This window comes from Stenella coeruleoalba (genome assembly GCF_951394435.1).
Source record: "Stenella coeruleoalba genome assembly, chromosome: 15".
In the NCBI taxonomy this organism is placed as follows: domain Eukaryota; kingdom Metazoa; phylum Chordata; class Mammalia; order Artiodactyla; family Delphinidae; genus Stenella; species Stenella coeruleoalba.
The window spans coordinates 48015511-48026723 of NC_137161.1; the positions used below are offsets into that span (position 1 = coordinate 48015511).

An 11213-nucleotide genomic window follows, 5' to 3' on the forward strand; every position below is an offset into this window, starting at 1 on the left:
ATTACTGTTGGCATTTTATAATATAAACAAGCATTTCTACTTCTTATTTTGATAAATCAACAAAGTTTAAGATTTAAAACAAAGAAAACCCACATTCCAATTGGAATATGACATCAATAGAGTCTATTCCAGACCAACGGATCCTCTTTTAGCTCTTGCGCGAGAGAGACAGAGGGAGAGGGGGAGGGAGAGAGAGGGAGAGGGAGAGGGAGGGGGAGAGAGAGAGAGAGAGAGGGAGAGAGAGAGAGAGAGAGAAAGAGTGAGAAGGAGAGAGGGGGAGAGAGGGAGAGGGAGAGAGGGAGAAACAGGGAGAAAGGGAGGGGGAGAGAGAGAGAAAGAAAAAGAGATGCAACTAGAAACAATGGGCAGTAGTTTTCCAAGAACCAGATATGTCTGGTCCCAGTTTTCACTTCATTATCCCAGGGTATTTATTATCCATATGTCTTTTGGAAGTGAAAAAATAATTTTCAAGAAATGTTAGTCTGATTAAATAAGCAAATTGAGGGCTTCCCTGTGGCGCAGTGGTTGAGAGTCTGCCTGACAATGCAGGGGACACGGGTTCGTGCCCTGGTCCGGGAAGATCCCACATGCCGCGGAGCGGCTGGGCCCGTGAGCCATGGCCGCTGATCCTGCGCGTCCAGAGCCTGTGCTCCGCAACGGGAGAGGCCACAGCAGGGAAAGGCTCGGGTACCGCCAAAAAAAAAAAAAAAGCAAATTGAGCCAATACTGCCAATATATCGAGCAATATAATCAAAAGCCACTTTTTCTTTTAAAAAGAATCTCCACAGAAAACTACATAGTCTTGAAAGTAACAAATTACATACATCTGCTCTTCTTCCATTTTACAATTTTATGAGAAGCTACCTGCAGGCCAAATGCAAATCTGCCTACGTGTGCACACATGCAGAATAATCTACTAATATTAATCTGACCTTGCCTAGACACAGTATCCCATGCACACTTTTTAAAAAATCCCAGTTAGAATACTCATGAGACTGTATCCTCAATACAAACTTCCGTTCATTTTCTACTTACATATTTTCAGGCAAGTCCAAAAAGGCTCCCTAAGATCACCACTGACAGATTTCAACAGATGTCCTAATAAAGCACTGATAATTAACAGGATAGCCTCTGGCTGCGAACACAGCTACAATTTACAAGGAACACCCTAAGTGCCTTGGAGGGTACAACCTAAAATCTTTCTCATTACCCTGTTTATTTCCTTCACAGCAAAAAGTGCTAGGGGTAATTAACTTGTTTATTTGTCTGCCTATCATCTAAAATAAATGTCTACTGCCTGGGGCTAGGGTCTTGGCTGTCTCACTCACCACGAAGAAACAGCTAGAAGGATCAGCTGGTCTCAACGAGATTCTACTCTCCAGGCCTAGAACAGTGCCTGGTTCATCATGTGCACTCAATATTTGTCGAATGAATAAACATAAAAACTGAGTGAGTGATGTCTAATACATTTTTAGAACTTAAAGACTGCATATAACATTGGTGCCTTGTTATAAACATATTAATATAAAAACAAAACCCAAAAAATTAATACAACCTGGAGATCAGTTAAAAGATACTGTTCGGGCTATAGTTGGCTGGGATTACAGTGACCATCTTTACTTTTTTTTTTAATTTAAGTACAGTTGCTCTACAATATACAATTAGTTGCTAGTTTCAGGTGTGCAGCATATTGATTCAGCATCTTTATATTTTTTAGAATGGTTTTATTTTTCTAAAAATAGCTGCTAAAAAAAATGTGAACCTCTTCGATTAAAATCAGAGTTTGGTATTATGTATAAATGAAACCGTGGGTGGGATTTTCAGAATCTCAAACCCAATTCACTAAGTTGGCAGTATTTTTACTAAGAACTCCTTTCTCCACACATTCAGTATGATTTTCATTGTGAAATAAAGTGACCCTCAAAACAACTCAGAAGCTCATATGTAGGTTCCTCATTCCCTAGTTACTTATTCCAATAAATTTCGCAGGGTGGGGGCGGGGACCAACCCCATGAATTCTAGAGAAAGAGCTTTAACTCACTTGCTGCCATGTCAGCTTCAGCCGCTCATACCGCTCCTTGCCATCTTCAGAGCAATCAGAACAAGTAAACCTAAAAAAATTATCGCCCTTAAGGTAACTGAGCTGTTCCCTCAGTTGACCTAGGAGGAAAACAAAAAGGCACATCACAGGTGGATCTAGAACAGAGGTAACCCAAAGTTTTCATCAATCTACCAGCCATTTCCCAAATTTCCCAGGCTGTGTTTTTCCTTTTCTTTCAGTCAGCCTGTGAGGGCAGGATGGGGATGGAGAAGGGAGTAGAGAAGGTTTTTATTCTAACATCAAGTGCATGCCCACGAAGATCGCTCTGTGGTCCCCGGACCTTCAGAAGAGACACTGTTAAGGCAGGTAGGATTGTTCTCACTGGCTGTTCCAACTGTTAACATTCCCGACCCCTACAGGAGGTCTCCTCACACATTCTTCCAAGAAAACATCTGAGCTCCCACTGTGCCACTGGGCTAGGAACCAGGAACACAACACCTGAGACAGACGCGGTGCTGGCTCTCAGAGGCTTACTGATGTGGTGAGGGCTACAGAGGAGAGAGTAGGTAATCACAGCAGCACAGAGGCTCTCCACCTGGACTGTGTATCAGAACCACCCAGGAAGTTTTGTGTTTTAAATATGCCCAGGTCGGGGGCTTCCCTGGTGGCGCAGTGGTTCAGAGTCCGCCTGCCGATGCAGGGGACACGGGTTCGTGCCCCGGTCCGGGAGGATCCCATATGCCGCAGAGTGGCTGGGCCCGTGATTCATGGCCGCTGAGCCTGCGCATCAGGAGCCTGTGCTCCGCAACGAGAGAGGCCACAACAGTGAGAGGCCTGCGTACCGCAATAAAACATTTTTAAAAATTAAAAAAAAAAAAAAAAAAAAAATGCCCGGGTCTATCCCCCGCAAAATAAATCAACCTCTGGAAGCAGAGCATTTTCTGAAGTTCCCCAGCTGATGCTGATGCTCTGGGAGACATGGAAACCCTGGAGAGGGATGTGATGGGTGCTGTGGGGCAACGTGAGAGCACATAAAAGAGGTGCCCACCCACATGAGGAAGACAGCAGCGCTAGAAAAAGTGGGGTGGACGGGGGCCTGAAGGATGGCTAGAATTGGCACGTGAAGAGGTGTTTGTGTGTGGGGCGGGGAGTATAGAGGCTGTAGAGACACGTGTTCCACAGAGGAAATTTACATGCACAAAGTCCTAGGGATAAGAAAGAAGCTTGGGCTTCCCTCGTGATGCAGCGGTTAAGAATCCGCCTGTCAACGCAGGGGACACGGGTTCGAGCACTGGTCTGGGAAGATTCCACATGCCGTGGAGCAACTAAGCCCGTGCGCCACAACTACTGATCCTGCGTTCTAGAGCCCATGCTCCGCAACAAGAGAAGCCACCACAATGAGAAGCTCTTGCACTGCAATGAAGAGTAGACCCCACTCACCACAACTAGAGAAAACCAGCGTGCAGCAACAAAGACCCAACGCAGCCAAAAATAAATAAATAAAATAAATTTATAAAAAAAAGAACGAACTGCTTGTGGAGAAGGAAAAGCTCACCCTAACTGCAAAGCTCTGTTTCCATGTGGGGATACGAGGGCACGAAGGAGAAAGGCTGGAGCAGTTAGCAGGGGCCCCAGGAGGCAGAGCATTTACAGCACAGGCTGTGAGGATGGGGGAAAGCCACCCAGGCTTTCAGGCAGAACCCTGAATCTATAAGCAGAGACAGCTGGAAAGCAAAAACTAGTTAACTTATAATAAATTTTAGGTTTGCTTTCTGTGAAAATGGTGTTAATTTATTAATAATAACTATGAATCCATCTTAAAAACACCTCCACATACCAGAAAATGACCCAGTTCACAACAATATATATACATATACACATACGTAAATTTCTCTGACCTAGTTACAAATTCTATTACACAGAGTATTCCTCTAGTACATACATCTTTACTACTCTCCACATAATGGAAACATCCTGTTTTGGTTAAGAGGCCTGATGACTGGCAAAGCACCTTATTGCGTGTATCTACGGCCAGCAGATCAAGGAGGCCAGCAAGGAGAAAACACGAATGGCCCTAGAAAAAGGCATAATACATATTTAATCGCCTAATTCCGACCTTATATCAACATACTATAGCAGTTGTTTTCCATGTAAGTTAGACACTATCAGAGTTATGTTTATGAGTCTGAAGTTTAGCTCTACACTGGGCCTAGAATTTGGCCCCAAAACCACAATAATGTGACCCTGATAGAAAAATGTGGCTAATTCTTTAAGGAACACAGAATTTCCAATTTTCTAATTTTTATTTGGGTTACAAGTGAGAACGTTAATTTAACAACGTGATAGAGGTTGGCAGTAATATATATTAGTACAAATGTGTTTATGTTTTATATAAATTTGCAGTTAATCAACTACACTAATAATAAATATAGGAGTTATCTTTTTATTTGGGTCTCTTTCACATTCATGTTTCTCTCACAGGTTAGAAAAACAAACCTTCCTGCAGGAATTGACAAAGGAAAGGAAAGGAGAAGCGCTTACTGGCTGGGATCCACTTCTGGCACTTGTCGCAGAAGTAGGACAGCTGCTCCTCCATCCACGACACGTCCCCTTCATCACTGTTTAGGGAGTCCCCGCTCTGGTCGTGAGACAAGTCCACAGACGCCTGGTCCTCTGACTCGACGATCAGCAGAGTCTCCCCCTCCACCTCCCCCTCCTCCAGCCCCTCCGAGGTGGACGTTCTTGTGGCTTCATCGTCGTGCCGACTGATCAAACTGCTCAGATGGATGTTACTCTCCATCCCTCCCGGCTTGCAGGTTCAGTGCTCTCGGGAACAATCCCAGTTTCTGGACACTAAGCTTGAAGGGGCTCCTTGCTGACCACACAAACACACTCTCAGAAGAGCATCTGCCTGACTCTACTCAGACACAAGGGGCACTTAAAGCAATTATTTAGAATATACGATCCATCGTCCTTTTTCTGATCAAGTTTAAAAGGACGGTGACCACAAAAAGGCTGAAGATCGCACTAAGCTGTTCTCCATCAACACTCACACACACTTAACGCTGTCTGTTCCATCAATATCTCACACGCATTTCAAGTCACGTTTTTTGAGATCCTTTTGCCAACACCAACTTCTCTCTTTCTGCTTCAAGTTGCTCAGTCAGAAGAATCTGTTCTCCCAAAAGACGAATATTTTCTTTTTTCCGATTTTGCCTCTCAATGTCTCTGATCACTCCGTCACGAAGCCTCTAAAAATGTTAAGAAACAGATTTTAGTGAAACTCAGAACAGGTGGTTCCCTTCCTTGTGTCATTCAAGTCCTAAAATCAGTGTTACCAAAATACACTTAAAACTCTTAGATTCCAAGTACTCAATTTCTATTTTAACTTTCTGTGTAGATGTAAATGTAATAAACCATCAAATTAACTTGGCAGCGTGATAGTATTATTACAGACCTCTTATCATACTTTAAGAAATTTTGCATCATTTAATATAAAAATGGGAAATTACAATTAAAAAAGAAAAACTGCCACTATGTTGAATTTTAAAAGTTTAGTTAATATATGGTGCTTTAAAAACTTGATAAGGGACTTCCCTGGCGGTCCAGTGGTTAGGACTCCGCACTTCCACTTCAAGGGGCGTGGACACTATCCCTGGTCAAGGAACTAAGATCCTGCAAGCAACGGCTCAGCCAAAAAAAAGACAAAACAAGTTGATGAGAGTTACTTGAGTAACTGTGAACTACATTCCTGTTAGCAATTGTCCTAATTGAATAATAAACACCCAAGAAAGAAAATTACTAAAATTTGAACAAACTGTAAGGATGCAAGAAAGTAAAGAACTTGGCTTCTTCTATTATGTACAGAGAAAATGTAAAAATTACAATTACATAATGGGGAGAGAAGGGGAAAAAGAACGCTACCAGCAGAGGAAAACATCACGGCCCATTGATGGTCGTTACTTTGATAAACACTAAAGACATGTAGAAAATTCCAGAATATGGACCTGGCATCTAAGATGAGACTTTCTAAAGCATCAATCCAGTCATTACTAATAACTTACACTTTACAGGTCATAAAATACTCTAATAACTTAACAGTGGCCTTGTGAGGCAGAATAATGGGGGCAGGGCCTGGGTAGGGTTTTTTTAACTACTATTATGTCTATTTTAACAACTCACCAAGTACCTACTTGCTGGCCCTCCTCCAGGCCTAGGGCTCCAGTCCCCATTACAGGGGAAGCTAGGTAATTTAAGAGTCCTGGGACTGATAACACAACTGAAAACCAACTGTCCTGAACCCTGTACCCCTGACAAGATCTCCATGCAGAATCGGAGGCTCTCATTCCACTCCTCCCTCCCCAGCTCATCCTCTCCTGTGCTTCTTCCATCAGGACACACCTACACACGCCACCCAAGCCCCAAAGCCCACACCGTCCACACCTGCTCTGAGGTCCTCCCCTCCTTTCTCAGGGACTTTGGCACTCGGCTTGGGATCTTGCTCTCCATCCAGCATTCGCTAGTTTCCTCCAGGTTTCAAAGTCTGTGCCGACTGCCTCGCACATCCCTCCTGCAACTTCCACTTGACTACCTTACTAATAAGCACCGAGACCTCTTCACCATCACAATTCTAACACCTAGAACGCGGCTCCCCCTGTAGTACTCACTGCTGGTTTTGTTGGGCTCCTGTGATGATCAAGGCTGATGTATGTAAAGTGCTTAGAACAGCGCCTGGTATGTGGCAGTCAGTCAGGAAACAATGGGGGACAACAGTCATCGTTTTAGTTCTTGCTTCCTTGAACCTTCCAACACACCCACTGTGTCAAACATTTGTCCTCCTCTTTCCCGCTGCTAGAAAGTAACCCCGCAATGAATAATTGGACATAAAACACACACAGGTTATTCCGGTCAATCTCAACCTCTAACTTCCAAATACATAAACCTTACACTTGTCCCATTCTGACAGTGGTTCTCAACCCTGGCTGCATGTTAGAATCCCTGGGTCACTTTTAAAGCGTACCTAAGTGGGATCCGCATCCCCAAGAGATTCTGATTCAATAGGTCAGGAGCAGGGCCCAGGCTGCTACCTGGTAAAAACTTCCAGGAACAGTCGCACGTGTAGCTGGAGGTCAGAACCAAGCTTTCACCCAGCCGTACTCCATACTCGGAAAATCCCTGCTCGCTGACCTCAGAGCTACATCTGACATAGCATCTTCTACCCTATCTCAAATTTTCTCCAGCCACCAGCTTTTCCTTCTTAGAGAAGAAAATCTCCCGCTTCTGTTCCAAAAGCTAACCCCTTAGAACGACTACATTAATCCCAATCTCTAATCTCTTCCGCGCCCTGTCACCATTAATCATTTCATTCCCTCCCCTAAAATCTTGTATCATCACAGGCTTCCTCTCCTCTGACTTCCAGAGTGTGAACACAGGACAAAGGCCTCACCTGCTGCATCTCTGCACCCCAAGCACCCGGCGCGGTCCCACGCAGACAAGCCTGTTTACAGTGACTTACCCAGCGGCCTGCGTCCACCCCGGGCCAACGGGGCTCCACCGCACCCCTCCCCCCAACACACACACACCCCGGCTGCCCCCGCTCGCACTCGGCCTTCGCCCCCGGAGCAGCTGCGCGTATTCATCTCTGCTTCCCGACGCGCCCGGGGCGGAGCGTGGCGCACGGGGGCCCGGCAGTAACGTCAGCCGATGGGAAAAGGAAGAAAATAAGACTGAGAGACACAGCAAGACTGACAGGCCCCTGAGCGGTCAAGTCAAGGATGTCTCCCCACATAAAACCACCGGAAAGAGAAAAATTGGAGGCCGCTATCTCTATCGTCCCCAGAATCTAGTTTCCATAGCAAACTGTTCCTTAAGAAGGAAAAACTCACCCCCCATACAAGTATATCTCCCAATTCCCGAAAGCGAGAGGCGGGGGAAGCCTCACCAGCGCTTCGACACCCGCGGGGCGGGGGCGGGGGCGGGGCCGGCCCAGAGCACCGGGGACCACCGCCCCCACTTCCCGGATGCCCCAGGGAGCGGTCTCCCTGCCTCGGGGGAGGCGGGAGGAGAGAAAGGAAAGGCGAGGAGGAAGCGGCGCCACGCGGAGCCGGACCCCAGGCCCCAGGCCTCCGCCGCCGCGCGGGCCCGAAGGCGCGGGCACGTGACATCTACCTGCTGGTCCTGCCGCTGCTTCATATGCACGCCCGCCACGGTGGCCGCCGTCAGCACCACCGAGAGGCCCAGCACCACCTTCGAGCTCCCCGACATTCCAGCGCCGGCCGCCGCGGCCTCCGCTCCCCGTGCCCCAGGCCCAGAGCCGCCGCCGAGCGCGCGCCGTTGCCGGGGCGGGCCAGGCTCGACCCCTCGAGCGCAGAGCCCCAGCTGCCGCCAGGCGCGAGCAGTCGAGAGCCGAGCGCCGAGCAACACCCAGGTTCCGCGGAAGGCGCGGCTTCCGGTAGGGCCTAGGAATCGCAGGCATCCCCTCCCTGCCCTGCGGGCGGGCGGGTAATAACACTTCCAAGAGCCCCGGCCCAGAGCTGGCCCCAGCACCACCCAAGGCGGGGTTCCAGGCCTGAGCCCTCTTAGTTCATCACCCGCCTCCTGCGGCGGGAGAGTCCGGGGGGCGGGATGCCGGACCCGGTACCTTGCGGACCCTTGACCGCGCGCGTCCCTTCGGAGCGCGGGGCTGCCTCGCTCAATGCCAGCCTCACCAAACGCAGCCCTCGTTGCCCCTTCGGTGGGGAGATGTCAGGAGATGGAGTTTTTCTCGTTAGATGCTGTAGACACGGTCACCTGCTTTCACCTTGACGCTGTGGGGTGGCGGGTCAGGTCTGGTTTTTCTTGACATCAAAAAGTCTTCTGGCTACAGAGCAAGCTCTCTGGGCAGCGGCACGTCTTCGCCTGCTGGCACGAAAGGCGCTGTCCCCTTGTCGCCCAGGTAATCCTTGTGGCATCCCTTCTACACCTAGTTCCCGCACTCAGTTGCCCGAAATGATCGAGCGAAGCAGAGCGTCGAGAACCGCCGCAGAAGGTACTGTGCAAGGTGCACACAGAGGTTGGGCTTTCCAGTGAAAAGGTATTATCATCAAGTCATTCTTTCCCACTAGAATTCCCAAAGGACAAACTTCCTCCTAGGCAAGCAACCGTGGACGCTGTTGATTTGGGCTGAGTCTCCGTTAGCCTCACCCCAGGGCTTCTTCGACATTGATCTCTGTAGTGCCTTGCTGTTCCATCCTCTGTTGTGAGAGCGTCAATGGCTTGAGATGAGTGTTGCTCTCAAGAAATGTAATAAGAAAACAGCTTGTTTTCTTGAAATGTATTGTTATTCTACTTTTTTAAATCCCTTATGGGGGGACTTCCCTGGTGGTCCAGTGGTTAAGAATCCGCCTTCCAACGCAGGGAACATGGGTTCATATCCCTGGTCGGGGAACTAAGATCCCACTTGCCAGGGGGCAACTAAGCCCGTGTGCTGCAACTACTGAGCCTTTGTGCCACAACTAGAGAGAAGCCCACCTGTGCACTCTGGAGCCCACACACCACAACTAGAGAGAAGTCCGTGCTCCGCAACGAAAGATCCCTCATGCCGCAACAAAGATCCTGCATGCCGCAACTAAGACCCAATACAGCCAAATAAATAAAATTTAAAAAATAAAATAAAATCCGTTATGGGGAATACTCTGGCGGCCCAGTGGTTAGGATTTGCGTTTTCACTGCCAGGGCCCGGATTCATTCCCTGGATGGGGAACTAAAATCCCACAAGCGGGCTTCCCTGGTGGCGCGGTGGTTGGGAGTCCGCCTGCCGGTGCAGGGGACGTGGGTTCGTGCCCCGGTCCGGGAGGATCCCACGTGCCGCGGAGCGGCTGGGCCTGTGAGCCATGGCCGCCGAGCCTGCGCGTCCGGAGCCTGTGCTCTGCAACGGGAGAGGCCACAACAGTGAGAGGCCCGCGTACGGCAAAAAAAAAAAAAAAAACCACCTTAAAATCCCACAAGCTACCAGTCACCACCCAAAAAGAAAAAAAAATCCTTTATGTGTTAACGGTGTCAAATTCAGAAATGGATTATCTGTTTAACTATTTGTAAACCTAAGCAGGATGTTTTCTGTGATTATTGTCACATAAATTACAGAGTTGTGAGAGTGACTGCACATCATCAAACATTGAAACCAAAATTTTTTTTCATTAAACAATTTCCATCTAGTCTCAGTATATTTTTAAGTGTGTCCAGGATGTTTGAATAAAAACAGTTTTCTGAGACAACTTGAAGAGTTTCTACCAATGAATACATTTTCAAAAAGGAAAGTCCAGACTTGCTGTTTGGCTCATTTTTTCCCCCAACAGACTCTGAAATTACCAGGAGCAGTAGGTTCAAGGCAGCCCCCATCCCTCACGCAGCTGAACACCTGGAAGGAAGACAGACTGGTATCAAATAAACACAATAAAAAAGACAGGGAGACAGGTGATTGTTATCAGTCAAGTAGCAGTTCTTATGTTCTGTGTGTTTGTGTCTCCCTCAAATTCTTATGTTGAAATCATAATCCCCAACGGGATGGTATTAAGAGGTGGCACCTTTAGAAGGCAATTAGGTTTAGATGAAGTCATGAGGGTGGGGCCCCCATGAGGGGGTTAGTGTCCTTATAAGAAGGAAAAGAGACTAGACACACAAACAGATGGCACCTGCAAACCAGGAAGAGACCCTCACTAGAACCTGACCAGGCAGGCACCCTGATCTCAGACTTCCCAGCCTCAGAAACTGTGAGAAATAAATGTCTGTTGTTTAAGCTGCCCAGTCTATGGTATTTTTGTTATAGCAGCCCAAGCTGACTAAGACAGCAATTATCTGTTCCCCAAAGTTAAGTGCAGGTGTGGATCTACTGCTCCAGAGTCAGCATCACCTGACACAGGAGAAGGTTCAAGACCCAGATCTCTGTCAGGACCTTCCAGCACTCTGGGAGCCAGGTGCCAGCTTGTCTTGAGTTCTTCACTCCCTTCCTCTCTGTGGTAAATCATCACTAATGCCTACTCAACGGAAAAGTCCTGCTTAACCACTGCAGACTCTGCGTGAGAGGTGGTCCTGAAGTAATCACAGAAATAAGTACAGGCAGAGCTTCTACTATAGGGTGGAAGATTTAAAATTGAGGCCCACGCATCCACAGGGAGGGTGAGAAGAGTCACTTCAT

General features: G+C 47.7%; 2 protein-coding genes across 7 annotated transcripts in view; both read right to left on the bottom strand.

Annotated features, from left to right (window-relative positions):
• Positions 1–4849, bottom strand: part of KAT14 (lysine acetyltransferase 14) — a 65941-nt gene extending 61092 nt beyond the window's left edge. For 5 of the 6 annotated variants that reach the window (XM_079944175.1, XM_079944174.1, XM_079944173.1 and 2 more), the window contains exons 1-2: positions 4583–4849; positions 2042–2160 (exon numbers count right to left, since the gene is read on the bottom strand). In XM_079944175.1, the coding sequence (XP_079800301.1) occupies positions 2042–2160; positions 4583–4841 (378 nt within the window). In that variant the 5' untranslated portion in view covers positions 4842–4849. Of the gene's footprint in view, positions 1–2041; positions 2161–4582 lie in introns of those variants that run through there. The other variant, XM_079944176.1, reaches the window with a different exon arrangement.
• Positions 4850–5140: 291 nt separating this feature from the next.
• PET117 (PET117 cytochrome c oxidase chaperone) lies at positions 5141–8386 on the bottom strand. The gene is made up of 2 exons (XM_079944178.1): positions 8210–8386; positions 5141–5292 (listed from the first exon to the last, which is right to left on the bottom strand). Exons 1-2 carry the CDS (start codon positions 8303–8305, stop codon positions 5143–5145), a joined length of 246 nt encoding a protein of 81 aa, XP_079800304.1. The 5' UTR covers positions 8306–8386; the 3' UTR covers positions 5141–5142.
• Positions 8387–11213: the final 2827 nt, after the last annotated feature.

Coding starts and splice junctions, on each gene's coding strand:
- PET117 (XM_079944178.1), bottom strand. CDS start 8,305: ATGTCGGGGAGCTCGAAGGTGGTGCTGGGCCTCTCGGTGGTGCTGACG. Junction 5,293..8,209: donor AGCAGCGGCAGGACCAGCAG/GTAGATGTCACG, acceptor TAACATTTTTAG/AGGCTTCGTGACGGAGTGAT.